Raw genomic sequence first — 19,360 nt, forward strand, 5'->3', positions numbered from 1 at the left:
TATTTCTTTCCTTCTCTTGACCCCTTTTGGCAAGAGAAAACTTATTGATAGCCATTTCATTGAAGTGGCCCCCAATGGCTAAAATTCTCCTTACTTCTTTATTATCTATCAAAGCTCAATGATGTCTTTAGTTAGAGAAAAAAATTAATTCTGCATTATTTAAACTAAATGTGCAAGTTTAGTACAGAGAATATATTTAGCATGTTAGTATAGATCCCCAAATCACACTAAATTAGATTTGGGCTTAATACTTCAAAGAAAATGCAAGCAATAAATACCATTTTAGTGTGTATTTCATACAGGCACCTATGCTGACTGTGTAAAAGGGCCTGCCTTTCCCCCGTGAAATCCCAGAGCATCTACAGTCTAAAAGGAATGCTCTGCTGCTCCCTGCACTACGGGCGATGTCTCACTGGCCTTGAACACTAACAATTATTAAAGGATACAGAAGATTTATGTGATAATGAGGACCTACGTAAATTTCCTGAAATTACTGCAATTTCTCTTGAAAAATATTAGAAGGGATTGAGGAAAAGGAAGAGAAAGAGTTGCCCACTGACATATAAATATGTAACTTTAGCACTAAATCATGCTACCCTCAATCCAAATAATGGCATTTATATAACACCTCCCTCCAAGGTGACAGAGCTCTCATGCCCCTGTCAAGTAGGAAGCAGCGGGAGCTATTTTAAGACACTGAGCCATGGTACCCGTGAAATGGGAGAGTGAACATCTCCCACTTCCACACAGGGGTGCTGGCAAGGTACCAAAACAGGCTTCACAGTGCACTCTAGAAAAGCGGGCAATTATACCATGGGAGCACTCAAATGATTCCCACAACTTGAAAGATACCCTCTGTGTACTAACACAATGAGCCTTTGCTCTTCAGGTTTTCGGAGCACAGAGGGTGGGTACTTGGCACAATGGCACTGTTTGGAGGAGAGGCCTGCAGTGATTTTCCACAGACACCTTACCTGAAGAGGAACTGCTGGGTGAGCACCTGAGATGCCCTCAGGTAGGGCTGTAAGCTACTGGGAAGAGAAGTTGAGTGACATTCTTGAGCCCCTACAAAGTGTCAGGCACTGTGCCAAGTGCTTTTCACTGTCTCATGTTTCAAACATAACTTCAATCTTAGCATAGACTGGACCTGTCCAACCACTCCTTGGGGAATTCAGAAGACTTCACTCTAAGCTGAAAAGGTGTGACACGTTTTCCCAATTTACCCTGCTTCTCTGTAAGGTATCCAGGGACCAAAGGTGATAAGGGCAAATGGCCTGATGGCCCAGCAGTGATCTGCTTGAAACAGGAGCTCTGGTTGAGGAACAAACAGCCATAATGTATGAGTTTGCTATGCTGCTTTACCAAGTCCTGCAAACTTAGTGGCTCGGATAACACATACGTATCTCAGTTTCTTTAGAAATCCAGGTATGACCAGCGCCCTCTCTTCAGAGTCTCTTAAGACTACAATCAAGGTCCCAGCTAGGATGCCCTGTTTTCAGAAAGCCTGAGTAAAGAAGGCTCTGTTTCTAAGCTCAGTTTCTTTTTTTACAAAATTTCACTTCCTTGTGGTGGTATGACTGAGGGTCTTGGCTCCTCCTAGCTGTCAGCTAGGGGTCACCACTAGGCCCGAAGGCCACCCTGAGTGCCCTGACATGTGGCCTTCTCCTCAGTCACACCACAGCAGACGGCTTGTCCTAGGCCAGCAGGAGTTGCTCTCTCACTCCATCTACTAAGACAATTGTACACGATGTAATAGCGATGGGAGTGATATCCCACCAACTCTGCCATACAAGAAGCCTAATCAAGGGAGTGGTAAGTGTTCAATTTCGTCACCTTTGCCATTTCTTTTGGTGAGAAGCAAGTCACAAATCCCACCTACACTTGAAGGGATGGGACTATATAAAGGTGTGAACAATAGAGGTCACTCTAGGGTGTATTCATCACACGTGCCATGACTGAAGGTGTCTGTATTTTGTAGTATAAGATAGTGAAAACAAAATAGAGTGGAGACAGTCATATATGAATATGAATTCTGGTTCTTTTGTTGCATGATTTTGAGAAAATTATTTAATCTCTCTTGAAGCCGCGGTTTTTAATCTGAAAACAAGAACAACTATTATCTGCATCTGCAAATATGAATGTTCTTTTAATAGTTTCAGCCCAATGATCTTAAACATGACAGTACGCACTTTCACACTTTTCCCAAAGCAACTGTGAAATGTACTAATTGTGCATGACACCAAGCAGGTATACTACAAAGAAATGACAGCTCTGATCCTGGCCTGTTCAAGTCTGCAGACCATGACGCCACCTGAAAGGTTAGCTACTCCTTTAAGGTGGAGCTTAAATACGCTTCACATGATTTGATTCATTCATTCAGTGAATTGAACACCAACTAAGTGCCAAACACTGCTAGGTACTGGGTATATATAAATGGGAAAAATGGACACAGTCCTTCATTCAATGAGTTTATGATACTGGGAGAGAGATAAACAGCATTCAATCAGTAAATATTTATTGAGGGCACTATTTGTATATCAGGGATAGTTACTGGTGTTACAGAACACACAAGGGGGGCCTGGGACAATATACTATTATTAAAAGAAGGCCCCGGTCCGTTATGTCCGCCGCCTTAGGAAAGACGTCTCTCAATGCCAGAGATTCGTGAAAAGGAAAGAAAATGTTTATTTAATGCTATAGTAACTTAAAGTAGTGACCTAATGTCTTTATCAAAAAAATCCTAAAGTCCCTAAAAACACCCACAAACACACAGTCCTTCCTTCCTTCCCCCTTTGCCCAGTCCAGAGTACCGTATCTCAGGAAAGGAAATAGAAGTCCATGGCTTAGGTAGTCTTCTGGTTCTTCCCAGTTAGAACTCCATCTCGACTGGGAGACCTCCCTGGATTCCTGGCACCCTTGGCTGAATCACCAGGATCTCTGCTAAAACTAGGTGGTGGTTCCCCCTTCTAAAGCTGTGGGGGTCCCCACTCTGCCAGGCATGTGGTCCTCTCTTTCAGGGCTGCAGGAGTCTCCACTCCGTCAAGGCCGCGTGGTTTCTCTCCCAATGGCTGCCGTGTCTGGGTTTAAATCCCCCGCGCCAATCTTCTTCTGCAGTCCCATTTCCAACTCCTCCTACACTTGGGCACACTTGCCCTCAATCTGCTGTCTTCTCCAGCTTTTCTGGTCACCATCGTGGGTCTGGGCAGGTGTCACCCCATGTCATGGAGCCAATCTTCTCCCAGCTCCCACGCAGGCGCTGTAACTCAGGGGACCTGCCTCCCAGGTCCCATCTTGGGGGGAAGGTCCCTTTCCATCCCCCTGGCCTTGAGCATGGCCATAGCTATTTAGCATATCTAAGTGACCAGCCAAAGGCTATAGGTATGCTAAATGACCATGCCATGGATTAGCTGCAAAGCTGCCCTGCATGTTCTTGCTCTGTGTGTCCCTTCCCCCAACTCATACCTGTGGGGGAAGGGGTGAAGACACCTTAAAATCTCCTGGACACCTTGAGTTCTGGACCCCATTTCAAATGCCTATTTGGGGTCCCCCCTCTTGGCTGCACCCTGTAACATTGGGACAAAGGCCCTACCCTTGTGGAGATTACATTCTGTATGCGAAATGATAAATTAAACCAAGATAAAATAAAGGATAATTTCAGGTGGTTATAGAATAATAGAAGGGGGAATAGAGTGGTGGAGAGAGGCTATTTCAGGTAGGGTGGCCAGGGAAAGACTAGGTAGGGAGGTGGAATGGAGGGAGGAGAAGGAGAAGCCACAATGGGATCCGGGAGGAGAACATTCTGAGTGGAGGAGCTTCCTGGGCAAAAGGACCTTGAAGTAGGAGCAAGCTGAGCTTGACTATGGATTACAGAAGCCACCGAGAGTGGACAGAGGACAGCACGGTCTTGAGGTCAGATCAAGAGCCAAACCACGCAGAGCCCTGTGGCCAGGAAGCCTATGCTGAGCCCAGTGGGAGGCACTGGGGAGTAACAAGCAGAGGAGTGACAAGATAGGATTTCCATCTCTCATGGAATGCACTGGCTGCTATGTGAAGAATGTAAAATGGGAGTAAGAATGGAGGAAGACAGCATGCTGAACAAATGAAAATGACACATGAAGTAAAATACTGGGATAAGTACAATAAAAGATAAGAGCAGAGTTCTCTGACTGTAGTGTGCAAACAATAATCCTACACTCAGGCCACTTGCTTTAAGGTGGCAGAGACAAGCCACACCTTGACAAGTAAAATACAATAAAAATTTCAGTAGTAACAAGTGCCACAAAGAAAAATAAAATGGGGAAAGGGCTAGCAGAGTGGTTATAGGTAATGTTTTAAATGAGATGATCAGGAAAGCTGCACAAACACAGCGGCTTTGGAGCAGAGACCTCAGTGAGGACTTCAGGAAGACCTGGAGATGAAGCGATTCAGGCAGAAGGACTGGGCAGTCTGGACGCAAAAGGGTACTTGTGTGTCTTAAGTCAGACCATCTGACCTTGTATCGCATGAAGACAACTTTCCATTGTATGGTACGTGGGGAACGGCTGGAGAGATCTGTGGAGGAGAATGCAACACTGGACGAAGCCTGATTTAGTCAGGGGCTCGTGGACTGCCTTAGAGGAGGTGATATTTAAGCTGAGACAGGCAGGATGAGTAAGAAAACAGATGTCACTCAAGGGGCAGATGGGGCATTCCAGGAAGAGGGCTCAGGCAGTGCGTGTTCCTGATGCAGGAAAGGGCGTGAAGCTCTGGAAAAACTGAGAGGCTTGAGGCTGCAGCAGGAATGAGAGGAAGGGCAGACCTGGAGGGAGGGAGGGCACAGGGACCACCACCTGCAGGCAGTGTGTAAGGGGCTTAGGACTATTAAAGTGAGACACCGTTAACTTAAGTTTTAGTATCTGTGAGTATCTTTAAATCCACAGTCTCTGTTGTGATTAAATTACGTCTTAAGTAAGGTCTGGCTTTAGCTGTCTTTAGAGGCAGAGTGAATGGATTTTATTAATCCACCAATTGTAGCCAACTAAAAACTGGGATTACTTATGTTGTCTCAAATATATTGGGAACTTATTAACTTTAAATATTTTCCCTGAGGATGTAGTAAAAATAGAAAAACCCTCCAGCATTTTCACTACTTATAGCAGTGATATTCATGCCGCAAGGATTTTTAAAACATGCAAGACCTGACTATTCAGTCAGGGGCACTGACCTCTTTTCCCTTAGATTGTCGAATTATTAAAAAATGATAACAGCCAACAGCAATAAGCTGCATAGTGTAAATGAATCAAAATTATACACATTTTTTGTTAGATCAGTAAAAAATGTATTTTTGATGTGCCACAGAATTTTAGTAATTAGTTTATGTGTGCCAAGAGATTAAAAAAGGTTGAGAATGGCTGACATAGTATATGAATTATACTATGCCTTATCACCTGCCTTACAATTTCATCTTTAATATGCTCTTCCCTGAAAGACACCAAACCCTTAAGAAAGAAACATTTTCCTCAAAATTACTTTTGCAAATCTGTCCTTCATGCACTTTGATTATTTTTGCAGCGTCAGAGTTTGGAAAAGCTCTGGTTACCAGACTCAGTACACATCCCCTATTTTTTAGTGAAGGGCAGACACATTCATTTATGCACCTATCCAGTAGGCACAGTGAGGGAACAATGTACAAGTGCAAAGCTAAGAGCTCCGGAACACAAGAGAGTAAATACAACTCAGATTCTGCCCTCAAGAAAACACAGCACATTCAGTGTGTTGTGCAGCCAAGGATTTGAATACATCAACACCAAGTAATATACGTATTGATTTCCAATTCTAACACCACCAAATATCTTGTAATGACTATTTTTATTCATCTTTGTAATGAAAGAACTAAGAAGGAAGCCTGTGGCAAAGAAGTCTAATAGTTTTGATATACCATCTTTTCAAGGATTAATATGCTATTTTAAAATTAATATAGCAGCCCTGGCTGGTGTGGCTCAGTGGGTTTGGTTCTCAGTGTGGACTGTGAACCAAAGAGTTGCTGGTTTGATTTCCAGTGGGGCCACATGCCTGGGTTGTGGGCCAGGTCCCCAGTGGGGGACACACAAGAGATGACCACACATTGATGTTTCTCTCTCTCCTTTCCCCTCTCTCTAAAAATGAATAAATAAATAAAATCTTTTTTTAAAAAAGAAAATGGATCAGACTGGAAAGCTGACTTTTTAAAAAATAAAAAAATATAATTAATACAACAAACTTCTACTCTCACAGACAACATTCTACAAATGAGATTCAAATTTATTATTGAAAAATCCTGAATAGGCATCTAAAGAGCCTGCTTACTATCCCAATCACAGACATGCTGGAGAAGCTGGACCATGTAGGCATTCAAGGGGAAAGCATTTCTGTGAAGAGCCAAACCCCCACTCTGTACAGTATTTTTCAGGGTCAGACTGTTTTTTGTCTTCACATCTTGGAAATCTGTATTGGATTATGATGGAAAGGTCAGAATACCTTCAGTACAAACTGAGAAAGCCTCAGTCATGGCCAGTATGCTATGGCTGGGAAGGAAACAGCCCAGTCTGGTCACGACTATTGTTCTGTTTACAGGGAAGATCTCCACTACAGTGCCAGGAAACAGATCGGCAGGAGGGTAAAAAAGACAAACAAATGTAAAGATATCCTGATCCAAAATCAAGAGTCCATCGCTGTATTGGAAAAACAACCACTAATATACAAAAACCAAGCAGCTAAGCATCAAGCACATAGCAAATATAATAAATAGGTTGAAGAGAAAACTAACCCTATGCTGTTTTTTATGGGAAACACTGGCCTCATGGGGCTATCGAGCATTTAAAAGGTGGCCAGTGCAAACCAAGATGGGCTGTAAGTGTAAAATTACACGAAATTTCAAAACTTACAACAAGAAAAAACTTTCTCAATAATTTTTAATGTTGGTTAATTTTTGGATATATTAGGTTAAATAAAATATATTATTAAAATAAATTTTAACTTTCTTTTTACTTTTTTAATGTGGCTACTAGGAAATTCAAAATCACACACACGGCTTACATCATATTTCCATTGGAGAATGCTGATTTAGTGCATTTCCCCCACAAGGTATCAGACACTCAACTAACAAAACTGATTTGTATCTTCTGTGATGATCTTTACTCTTAGACACCATGAGAACTGGGGTGCACAATCGACAGGATAGAATTTGGGCACAGTGCTGTTTGCATCCAAATTATTTATCTAAGCAGGTTGGAAATTTGTATTGGGTTATGCTGTTCCTGTTAGAATAATTTCACAGTCCCAAGGGAATGACTTTACAGCTCTCTGTGTTCTCCAAAGCCCTGCTTCACAGTGCACACCTGTAGACCTGTGACCCGACTTTCCATCCTCACCATACCAGTCAGCAGGAACTTCCAGGAGGGACTGGCTGTGAAGCACCCTGGGCCACTCTCCTCAAAGTGTATGTGCCTTATGCTGCTAGACTGTGAGGCCCCAGAGAGGCGGGGCTCAGTCTCAGTTCTGTTTCCACCTGCTCTGCATCTAGAGTTTGTCTTCACATAAAAGTGAATGTGTGTGGTAAGTGTTGGTTACATGGGAAGAGCTGATGGTTTAGGGAGAAGGAAGAACTTCCCTTCCTATCTTTTGTATTAGAGCAGTTTTAGTACATTAGGCACTGACTGTCAACTGTGCTTCATAATTTATTTATTCAAATAAACAAGTGCCACTGGCTCACAGACCTGAGCTGGGGCTGGGCAGGCAGTGGCAGATAGAACACGCATGGTCCTGTCTTTGCTGGGGAAGACAAACCAAAGCATACAAATCATGCAATTACAATTACTGGCCTGTACCACCCCGTACCCCACCAGGAAATCACGAGAGAAATGTTGATTGGGGAACCTACTGTTGCCAGGGGTCAAGAAAGGCTTCCAAGTAACCTTTACACTGGACCTGAGGGAACTGTTTGCCAGCAAAGTAGAGGAGAAAGGGCAGGCTGACCATGAAAGGAGGGCCTTTTAAGCCATGTTTAAAATTTTCAACTTAATCCTAAAAGCAATGAAAAGCCATTGAAAGGTTTTATGCAAGGTAACAACATGATCAGATTTGCCTTTTAAAAATATTGCTCTGTAAAAAATAAATAAGTATATGATAATTTTAAAAAATAAAACTATTGCCCTGGAGGTGGGTAAAAGTGGATATGGGACCTACACAAAGCATTATGAACAGATTCATGAAAATTAATCAAATTCTGGTCATCATTTCAATAGACTCTAAGTTTCAAGAATAAAAGAGATGTGCCTGATCCACAACCACAATATTGGGAAACCAAAAAGCATTCTAGAGTATTCATCTAATACAGGATACTTTCACAGTACCCTCAGAGCAGCACTTCCCACTGATTGTGATGGCTGGCCACGTACGCCGTTACTCGAAGTCATCCTCTGTCCTGACCCAAGACAGGTTTATTCAGGATGAGCATCAAGCATCCATATTGATTGACCAGCTCCTGAGGTCACTGAGAGGCTGAGAAGTCCAGGTATTTAGCAAACTGTATGAGTTTGGGAATACTCTCTGTGCTTTTTTGTGCCCCAAAACTGGGTGCCCCTCACTGTTTGTTAGATTCCCATGTCCCTTCTCAAGGCTGCTGGGTTCTAAACAAGTGACTTGACCAGCCAGTGTCTTTCAAGAGCACGGAAGCCAGTGTCTGCTCTCAAGGCAAGAAATTCATGGAGAAGCTAAGTCATATGTATTCTAAACCAATTAACTACAGATTATACAAATTCTGTAGAATGAATAAATGAACTTTTGTTTTCTTCTGAACTATTCTGGGTGATTTATTTGCATATGTATGTGGGCTGCTCATATACAATAGAACTGCTTTTCTGAAACCAGCCTGAGATTGCTTAGTGATGGCTTTTACTGCTCTCCTTGATGGCAGATATCCACTCAGTTTCCAATAGCCATAAAACTAACATGTTGGCAGCTACATAGCACATTCAGCATTCTACTAAAAATGCAACATTTCTAAAAATTAAAATCTTCCCCAATTACCTCTCTCTGAAATCCTTTTCATTAAAACAACAATAAGTCTTGACTCCAGAATCTGATTTCTTTCGGAATTTCTGGTGCACCACTCTGAAAGCACATGATGCTTTATACCTAAATGAAGTTGAATCTGTCCTTATCGGAGGCACCATCATCAATGTGAGATGCGTGGGCTCAGGAAGCAGTCAGACCGGGCTTCTGATCCTGACTCCAATCCCTCCTGGGTGTATAACTTTGGGAAAGTTTCTTCAAATCTCTGGCCCTTGTGTTTTCCTGCATAAAACAAGGCTAGCCTCCTGTATTCATTTTCTAGTGTTTCTATAACAAGCTACCAGAAACAAATTAAAGCAAGAGAAATTTCCTCTTTCACAGTCCAAGAGGCCATAACCCTGAAACCAAGGTGTCAGCAGGGCCAGCTCTTTCCAGAGGCTCTCTCGGAGAATCCTTCCTTGCGTCTTCTAGACTTGGAAGCTCCTGACATTACGTGGCCTGGGGCAGCATAACTCTAATCTCTGCCTCCATCTTCACGCAGCTTTCTTCCCTGTGTCTCTCTGTGTCTTCTCTTCTCAGAAGGACACCAGGTCTTGGTTTTAGGGATTACCTTAACTCCAGATGTATTAATCTCAAGACCACCAATTATATATCAAAACCTATTTCCAAATTAAGTCACATTCTGAGGTTCAGGGCAGCCATAAATTTTAGGGGACATCCTAGTCAACACACTATACCTATCTACAGCAGAGCATCGTTTCATTATGCCCAGGAACACGGACAGGTTCCCACTGAGATTCTGTACTACAGTAGACATTGAATCCCTTTTCTATACTATGAGTTGTTCAACTGTGTTTTATTTTTGCAATCATAAAATAATGGTTACTCTCAGAGATGACATCATGTAAATAACTAGCACTGTACTGAAAACCCATTAGTGCTCAATAAATACTATGTTTTTCTTCCCCTCCCTATGTTTATTATAGCCCTGCAATGAGAGTTATTAGCACAATTCCTGTGTAAATCCCAAGAAAACAAAGCACACTTCCAAGTTCTTCATAAAGATAAAGACAAACACTTCTTGCCCTTGTATAATGATTTCTTATGGTGAGGCAGTTGAGCAGTTCCATTTTCAGAACTTGACTTATCTCAGTTGTTTAAATACGAAGGAATACATACACAGTTAAGAGATCCTTGCATTTCTGTGGAATATAAAGGTCGTGACTAAGGCTCTGGGTAAAAATTAGAAACTTGACTTTTGCTATTCTTTGCCTAATTTCCTAACCATTTGGTCCACTGTCAGTTAAATGCCTGGTTCCTATAGTTTATCACAACATTTATTTTTATATTTGCCTTCCTCACATAATTCTATCTCTGATGTAGTTTAAGAAGAAAAACAAAAATAGAAACGCTATTCCCACATAGTTTGTTCATCTTCCAAACCGCAGCTATGCTGTCCTAGGTAAACAAAGGTTGAAGGAAACTGCAGCCAACAGCAGGAGGCAGTAGAGAGCTATTCAGCACAGCCTATTACACTTAACTGCTTCCTCTTGCCCAACACCTGCCCTTTTCTTATCTCCTGCCCACAAGTGCTCATTATCCAAGCACACAGAGGTTGGCACAGTGTCTGGACCATCCTCCCTAGGACCACCAAAGACACTGAGATCCCAACTTGCAAATCCCAAAGAAATAAATCTCAAGAGTAAGCAGTTTTCCAAATATTAATTCATTTCACTTAAAGACATTCAGCCTTACTTCAAGTTTCTCTACTCTGAGTTACGAACGGCTATACAGGAAGAGTAGGGAGGAGGCTGACATGCCAGCTGCTTTGCTCTGTCACACTTCATACCTACATAGCTTGTTCCAGTTCTGCCCGGTGCTCTTTTCAAAGTAGAGCTCCATTATCTCCATTATGGCCTAACACATGCTGATCTGTGGTATCCATGGAGAGGACTCAATTAAAGACACCCCTCCAAAGACTTCAGTGATGCGGTATAACAAAAACCCTCTGTATTTCAGAGAAATTATTCAGTCTTCTATCTTTTCACACCTTCTAGAAATTACTGTTTCTTATCTTAATAGTATTCTAATTTTCTACCATCCTTTGAAAATTGGAGTACCATTAATAACATCTTGCAGCTATCTCGACATTATGTGCCACCCAAGCAGTCCACACAATGTTGTTTGTTGGATGCCCCACAGTCAGATAAAATACTGCAGAGTCTTCCAGTCACTTCAGTGTGAACCTTAAAAAGTACCCCCATCCCAAGTGAAAGTGTTATATCTGAAGTTGTTGAACCCCCGGAAAGTGGGCTAAGGAAGCAGAAGTGCACCAAACCTAAAATATCTCTCAAAAAAAGGAAGTTACAAGTTATCTGGAGAGATACCCTGAACATGAGTGACCTCTTACCTGGATTAGGTTGAAGGTATTCAATTGTTTTAGTCATTATTTCCATCACAGCCCTGCTGGTGACATCCACTTTCTGAAATGAGAAAATTAATATGCTAAATAACAAAAATCATTAGTTTTAGAAACTCAGGTTTTGCTTCAGCAGATACACAACTGCCAGCTGTGCAACAGGCAGACAAGTCCCAGGTGCACGGTGAGTGGCTGAGGAGCTGGGAGGAGCAACAATTGGAGAGCCTACTTATCTGTAGAGGAAACTGACCATTTCCTAAAATTTGTTTCAAAATACACTTCATTATCTTCTGGCAAAATAAGGTGGTGATGGCTTCCCCTTCCCATAAGAAAACTGCAATGATCTCTGAAAATGGTTCAATATTCAGCTGACCCAGAAAAACCCACAAAATAATACAAATCAAGAATTTCAAATCTTCACATTCACTTGAAGAACACCTGTGAAAGTATGCACATCCAAAAACCCACTAAGTCTCTGAAAGGTGTCACTTTACAGAAGAAGTTATATTACCATGCTCTGTCATTACAAAAGTGGAGACAGCAGCGGTGCCCAGGCCAAACAGTGGGGCTGGATGTAGGTTCTATGACCCAATAAGAGTGCTGGATTTTTGTTGTATATGCTTAAAAATGCAGAGAAATGCTGAACTTAAAAATTTTTGACGTAGATTTTCTAGTCATTGAGCACATCCAGGTAAACAAAACCCCAGGTGGGCCCTGGATTTACAGAGCTCATAGTGAGGCTAACGTGAACTTGCCCAGCCACATGGAGATGATCCTACTGAAAAAGAGTGAATTGTTCCTAAACCAGAAGAGGCTGAACAGAAGAAAAGGTACCCTAGAAGAAACTTTCTTCTGGTGCCCAGGAATAAATTCAGCATAAAATAAATGTAAATAAAAGTTTAAAAAGTTTAAAAAGTTTAAAAAGTTTTATTCGAGATAACGAATCGTATTTTGCCCCGGAGGCATCTACTGAATGTCTATAGTGGGCAAGACATGGTGACAAGTTTCACTGTGCCACAGCAGGAAAAATGCAGCATCAACTCTGCTTATTCAAGTAAGAGACAAAGTTTTTATTTAACTTTTGAGAACATCCTAAATATATAAAAATTTTGCTCTGACACTTCTAATCCATCTTTGAACTTTTGGTTAATTCTAAATAAAAAAGTCTTGGTGCTCGAGTCCCCCTTGCATGATTTTGAATGGTCAGTATTTGCATTCAGTAGGTCACCATGTCCTCTCTGTGTTGAAGAGGCTGCTCAGTGCAGTTATGTCCTCCCTATACTCCCCCATGAAATCCGTTTTCACCAACATGTCTAGTCCACTCATTCACTCTAGCAGGGGTGTCCAACCTGCCACCAGCACGCCGACCAGGAAGGCTATGAATGCAGCCCAACACAAAATCATAAATTACTTAAAACACTATGACAATTTTTTGTTTTCATTAGTTTTTGTGTATTTAATGAGATAACTCCTCTTCTTCCAGTGTGGCCCAGAGACACCAAAAGGTTGGACAACCCTGCAGTCTAGAGGGTAAGTGACTAGTAAAAATAAATGCACCCTTTTCTCCAAGATATGTGCATACAATATGTGACATAGGCATGAATGAAAGGAATTCATTTTGAAGGTAGAATTTCATATATTAATTAAGTCCATGGAGAATTTTTGTTTTGTTTTCATTGGAGCTCAAGTGCTCTTCCCTCAATTGGAGAAAGTGTTTCAATAACCTACTGCACTTACTTATAAAATTATCCTTTCAGGGATGTGGTAAGCCTCCTTCTCTTTCATAATCAGAAACCAAGCCATAACATATCATAAGATGTTATCTTTTAGTTTGGTTTTTCAATACTTAATAATTTCCCATTCTATGGTAGTCATTTTACTGTGTGTAAGAAGTTTGCTATTACTGTGATTGACAGAGGAAAACACTTCTTCCTCTGTCATCATGGTATGAAGTTACATTTAAAACATTCATACTTAAAAAGAAAACAAACTGCTAATTAAAAGGAGTCCGCCTACATATGAACCCTGTACCATGCCATCTTGGTATAACTGAGCTTGTAAGATGTCTTAGATTTGCATATGTATTAACGAGTATTTAGTTCTGAAAATGAACAGGGTCCCCCTGGAGTTGTGCAAAGCAGGACTTACACAGCCATGCATGGAGGTTCTAGAAATGCTAGCAAAAAGCCAACCAAACTCGATGTACTCAATGTCACGAAAATGAATTCAGAGGTTGTATGCAAAACAAATGTGCTGAAAGTCCAGGTTACATGTGTGACATGAGGCAAATGCATAATCCTGTTGACTATATGACAAGGGTTAAGGAACTCGATGTCAAATGTGTCCAAAGGTCCTGTGTGGCTATGATAGAAAAAAAGCAATTTCAAAGGTCGAGATTTCTAAGAGAGAGTGACAGAATTGTCCAATGACTATTTTGATATCCTGAAGTTATTAAATATTAGGAGGCTAACCAATTTCTAACTTTCCATTATCACCCTACTCAAAAATAATTATAACCACCACCATCATAAAACATTTTCTAGTTGTCAGAAATTATTCCAAAAGCTTTAAATATCTTCATACATTTAATCCTCAAAACTGCTATAAAATAGATACAGAAAGGATAAGAAACTTGCCCAGTTCTGGCTCTGGAGTCTGTTCTTAACCACTACTTCTTGAAAACATATGTTCCTCATAAAAAGACAGGCAACAGGAACATCTCCCAACCTGGAGAGAACTGGGCAGAGCTGGAAGGCTCTTGGTATTGCCTTCCAGGTAAAGCTTGGGGACCCGGCACAAATGACCAAGAGGAAAGCCTCTGTCACCCCATCTTCTGTTTTTGTTTTGAAAATCCTTAAAGCCTGTGAGAACATCATCCACAAGAACTATTCTACCCCAGGCCTCTGTGCAAGGGAGGCTCTTCCACCCACACTCAGTTACACAGGCTTCTCTACAGACACCAGATGCCAGCAGTGTGTGACTCCTGAATGGCCCACGAAGAGGTTGCCAAGCAAGGCATAGAAAGTGGTTCTCACTTTGGGTATGGAGCCCCCTCTTCCCTCTGGGCTCTGTAAACAGATAGCCAAATCACTGAGACTCCGAAAAGAAAAGCTACTGCCTCGGCTAAAGCCCCTGGTCTCAGGGGAGGCACAGACACACTGGAGGCACCAATAATGAGCATTAGGTTCGGTCCCCAGAGTAGGATTTAGCAGACAGAAGTAGGAATTAAAACAACCTCAGCATCTCCTGTGATTTGACGGAAATCTCCCAGGAAGGAGCCCACACCAACCCACAGTTTTACAGTCTCTGTGCCCAGTGAGGCAGACTCCTGGTTACCTAATCTAGACATCGCCATAGCACAAGTTCTGGCTAACTCTCTTTGATCCAAGCGTAAAATAACATTCACTTAAATCCACCTCTGAAAACAACTTTGTCCAGGGTAATTATTTGTACATAGCATTATCAAGACACACCCTAAACAGGGAACAGCTCATGGAAAATTCATTCACTAGGATCTTGCTTTTGATTTTTCTCTGACAGACAATCACTTGACAGAGTTAATCAACATAAATACAGAAGGAAAAAGGACTCATGGACATGGGCAACAGTGTGGTGACTGCTGGGGGGAGGGGGACACAAGGGGACTAAATGGTAATGGAAAGTATACAATGAAGATTAATTTTTTATATAAAAAAGGAGCATAGAAAGGGTGCAGCAGCAAACATAGCTACAAAGTTCAAAGCAGAATAACAAACTGAAAGTTTGACATCAAAAGGTAAACTAAGCAAAGGGAGCCAAATATATAGTGACAGAAGATGATTTTTTTAAAAAAAAAAAAAAGACACACACACACAGCAGGAAGAGATCATAGAGAATCTACTCCAAAACCTTAATTAATTAAATATGTGAATCTGAACCTAGAGAAGGCAAGAGAACTCCCTGAGGTCACAGGACTTGTGTGGCTATGATGGAAAGAAAAGGAGTCCTTAAGGTCATAGGTGAGGAGGTTTCTAAGAAATAGTGCTTAAGGAACTGAACTGTCCAATGCCCATCTGCAGGCAGGATGCTAGCCAATTCCTAACTTCTTTTCATCTGTCCTCACTAATAAGGTCTGGGACTTTTTTGCTAAACTAACCTACACTGTGTCATTCAGGGATGGGCTGAGGTCCATTACCCTGTAAGAGCCTTCAATGTGCCTGTCAGGTATTTACTGGGAAAGCTATTCATAACCCTAATATGGCAACGTACAGAACATACTCTCTTATTAACAGGCTTGGTCTAATTCATATGAACTAAGATTTCCACTTACTTAATTTATTATACCTGGGAAGTGATTTTCCCATTTGAGAGTAGCACAGTTTAACTTTGAACTTACAACACATAGCTAACGTTTTCCTCAATGCCCAAAGTTTCCTATTATTGAAAATAAGGTTTGATGTCTCCTAAATTACAATTTCCTTTCTTATGAGCTCCTGAGCTTCTCTAACTAATCTTTTCTGGATAGGAGTAGGGAGCCATAAAAGAAGGCTATTTAGAGGAGGTAAAACTTTAAATATGTACAAATATGTGCATGTTTTCAGGAAATAAAAACCCTACAGTGAATAATTTTTTCCCTGAAGGTAAAAGCACAGGCATATATTCTCCTGGTCTTTTTTCTTTTCTTTTTTTTATTTTATTTTAATCATTGTTCAAGGTCTTTTTTCAATTTTCTCAATACCAACATTTTAGCAATTGTCAATACAGTTGGCCCTTGAACAACATAGGGGCTAGGGGTGCTGACCCCCTACACAGTCAAAAATCACACATAACTTTTGACTTCCTAAGACCTGATTCTTCCCTCCATAGCCATGAAGGATTAGCCTTGAGGAATTTGGATAGAAGGATTGTCTCCACCCAATTACAAATTAAATGAATGATAAGGACCATGAACATTCTATCCAGCCTTTCCCCACACCCCACTCTGCAAACAACCCACCCTTTCTTTTAATTTTTTTTTAAATTTCAATTTCTGTTTAAGTACAGTTTTCTGCCTTTTACTCCCATCCCAGCCCATACCCCAGTCCTCCCCACCTCCCTCCTGTTTTCACCCTCACCCCTAGTTTTTGTCCATGGATCCTTTATACTTCTTCCTGTAAACCCTTCCCCTTTTTCCCTAATATTCCCTCCCCTCTCCTCTCTGACAGGTCACTGTCAGCCTGTTCTCTATTTCAGTGTCTTTGGTTATATTTTGCTTGTTTGTTTGTTTTGTTGTTTAGGTTCCTGTTAAAGGTGAGATCATATGGTATTTGTCTTTCACCACCTGGCTTATTTCATGTAGCATGATGCTTTCCAGTTCCATCCATGTAGTCACAAAGGGTAGAAGCTCCTTCCTTCTTTATGCTGCATAGAATTCCATTGTGTAAATGTACCATAGTTTTTTGATCCATTCATTTACTCATGGGCACCTAGGTTGCTTCCAGCACTTGGCTATTGTAAATTGTGCTGCTATGAACATTGGGGTGCATAAGTTCTTTTGGATTGGTGTTTCAGGGTTCCTAGCAGTGGAATTGCTGGGTCAAAAGGCAGATCCCTTTTTAGGTTTCTGAAAAAATTCCATACCATTTTCCACAGTGGTTGTACCAGTTTGCAATCCCACCAACAGTGCACTAGGGTTCCCTTTGTCTACAACCTCTCCAACACTTCTTGTTTGTTGCTTTGTTTATCATGGCCATTCTGACCAGTGTGAAGTGTTATCTCTCATCATGGTTTTGATTTGCATCTCTCTGATAGCTAGTGATGCTGAACATCTTTTCATGTATCTCTGAATTCTCTGTATGTTGTCCTTGGAGAAGTGTCTGTTCAAGTCCTTTCCCCATTTTTTAATTGGATTGCTTGTCTTCTTAGAGTGGAGTCATGTGAGTTCTTTATAAATTTTGGAGATAAAACCCTTGTCCAAGGTATCATTGGCAAATATGTTTTCCCATATGGTTGGTTCTCTTTATATTTTAAAACTGTTTTCTTTAGCTGTACAGAAGCTTTTTATTTTGATGAGATCCCATTTGTTTATTCTTTCCTTTATGTCCCTTGCTCTAGGGGACATATCAGTGAAAATGTCACTGAGTGTAATTTCTGAGATTTTCCTGCCTATGTTCTCCTCTAAGACTTTAATGGTGTCACAGTTTATATTTAAATCTTTTAACCACTTTGAATTTATTTTTGTGTTTGGTGTAAGGTGGTACTCAAAGTTCATTTTTTTGCACGTAGCTGTCCAGTTCTCCCAACACCATTTGTTGAAGAGGCTATTGTTACTCCATTTTATGCTGATGCTCCCTTTGTCAAATATTAACTGACTGTAGAGACTTGGGTTTATTTCTGGGCTCTCTGTTCTGTTCCATCAGTCTATATGCCTGTTTTTATTCCAGTACCAGGCTGTTTTGATTACAGTGGTCTTGCAATACAGTTTGGTATCAGGTATTGTGATTCCTCCTACTTTGCTCTTATTCTCAAAATTGCAGCAGCTATTCAGGGTCATTTATGGTTCGATATAAATTGTTGAAGTGTTTGTTCTATGTCTGTGAAATATGCCATTGGTACTTTAATAGGTATTGCATTGAATGTGTAAATTGCTTTGGGTAGTATAGACATTTTGATGTTAATTCTTCCAATCCACAAACACGGTATATGTTTCCATTTGTTTGTGTCTTCCTTGATTTCTTTCTTCAGTGTTGTGTAGTTTTCTGAGTACAGGTCTTTTACCTCCTCGGTTAGGTTTATTCCTAGGTATTTTATTTTTCTTTTTGCTATATTGAACAGGATTTTTTTCTTGATTTCTGCTTCTGCTGTTTCATTGCTGGTATACAAAAATGCCTTTGATTTCTGGATATTGACTTTGTATCCCAGTATTTTGCCAAATTCATTTATTACATTGAGCAGTTTTTTGGCAATCTATAGGATTTTCTATGTAGACTATCATGTCATCTGCAAACAGTGACAGTTTTGTTTCCTCCTTTCTGATTTGGATGCCTCTTATTTCCTTTTCTTGTCTGATCTCTGTGGCTAAAACTTCTAATACTATATTGAATAGAAGTGGTGAAAGTGGACAACCTTGTCTTGTTCCTGATCTTAGTGGAAAATATTCTAGTTTTTGCCCATTGAGTATGATGTTGGCTATAGGTCTCTCATATATGGCCTTTATTATGTTGAGGAATAAACATAATACCTCTACTCCCTCTACTCCCACTTTGCTGAATGTTTTTATCATAAATGGGTGCTGTACTTTATCAAATGCTTTTTCTGTATCTATTGATATGATCATGTGATTTTTGTCTTTGCTTTTGTTTATGTGATATATTTATTTATTGATTTGTGAATATTGTACCACCCTTGCATCCCTGGAATGAATCCCACTTCTTCATGGTATATGATCTTTTTAAGATATTGTTGGATGGGGTTTGCCAATATTATGTTGAGGATTTTAGCGTCTATGTTCATCAGTGATATTGGCCTGAAGTTTTCTTTCTTTGTTGCATCTTTATCTGGTTTTTGGATTAGGATGATGCTGGCTTCATAAAAAAAGTTTGGGAGTCTTTCATCATTTTGGGTTTTTTGGAATAGTCTGTGAAGGATAGGGGTTAGCTCTTCCTTAAATGCTTTGTGGAATTCTCCTGTGAAAGAGTCCAGTCCAAGGCTTTTGTGTGTTAGGAGTTTTTTGATTACTGCTTCAATTTCATTTGCTGTTATTGGTCTGTTCAGTCTTTCTGCTTCTTCTTCATTGAGTTTTGGAAGATTATATTTTTCTAGAAATTTTTCCATTTAACCTAGGTTTTCGAATTTCTTGGCATACAGTTCTTCATAGTAATTTCTCACAGTCCTCTGTATTTCTGTGGTATCAGTTGTAATCTCTCCTCTTTCATTTCTGATTGTGTTTATTTG

The 19,360-nt window shown here is 40.6% G+C and overlaps 1 protein-coding gene across 1 annotated transcript in view; it reads right to left on the minus strand.

Moving 5' to 3' along the window:
* SH3GL2 (SH3 domain containing GRB2 like 2, endophilin A1) overlaps positions 1 to 19,360 on the minus strand; it is a 197,404-nt gene that overhangs the window by 25,830 nt on the left and 152,214 nt on the right. Inside the window, exon 3 of the mRNA XM_028531370.2 lies at positions 11,441 to 11,513. Within this exon, the coding sequence (XP_028387171.1) occupies positions 11,441 to 11,513 (73 nt within the window). The remainder of the gene's footprint in view (positions 1 to 11,440; positions 11,514 to 19,360) is intronic.

Source organism: Phyllostomus discolor, chromosome 3 (assembly GCF_004126475.2).
Source record: "Phyllostomus discolor isolate MPI-MPIP mPhyDis1 chromosome 3, mPhyDis1.pri.v3, whole genome shotgun sequence".
Classification (NCBI taxonomy): domain Eukaryota; kingdom Metazoa; phylum Chordata; class Mammalia; order Chiroptera; family Phyllostomidae; genus Phyllostomus; species Phyllostomus discolor.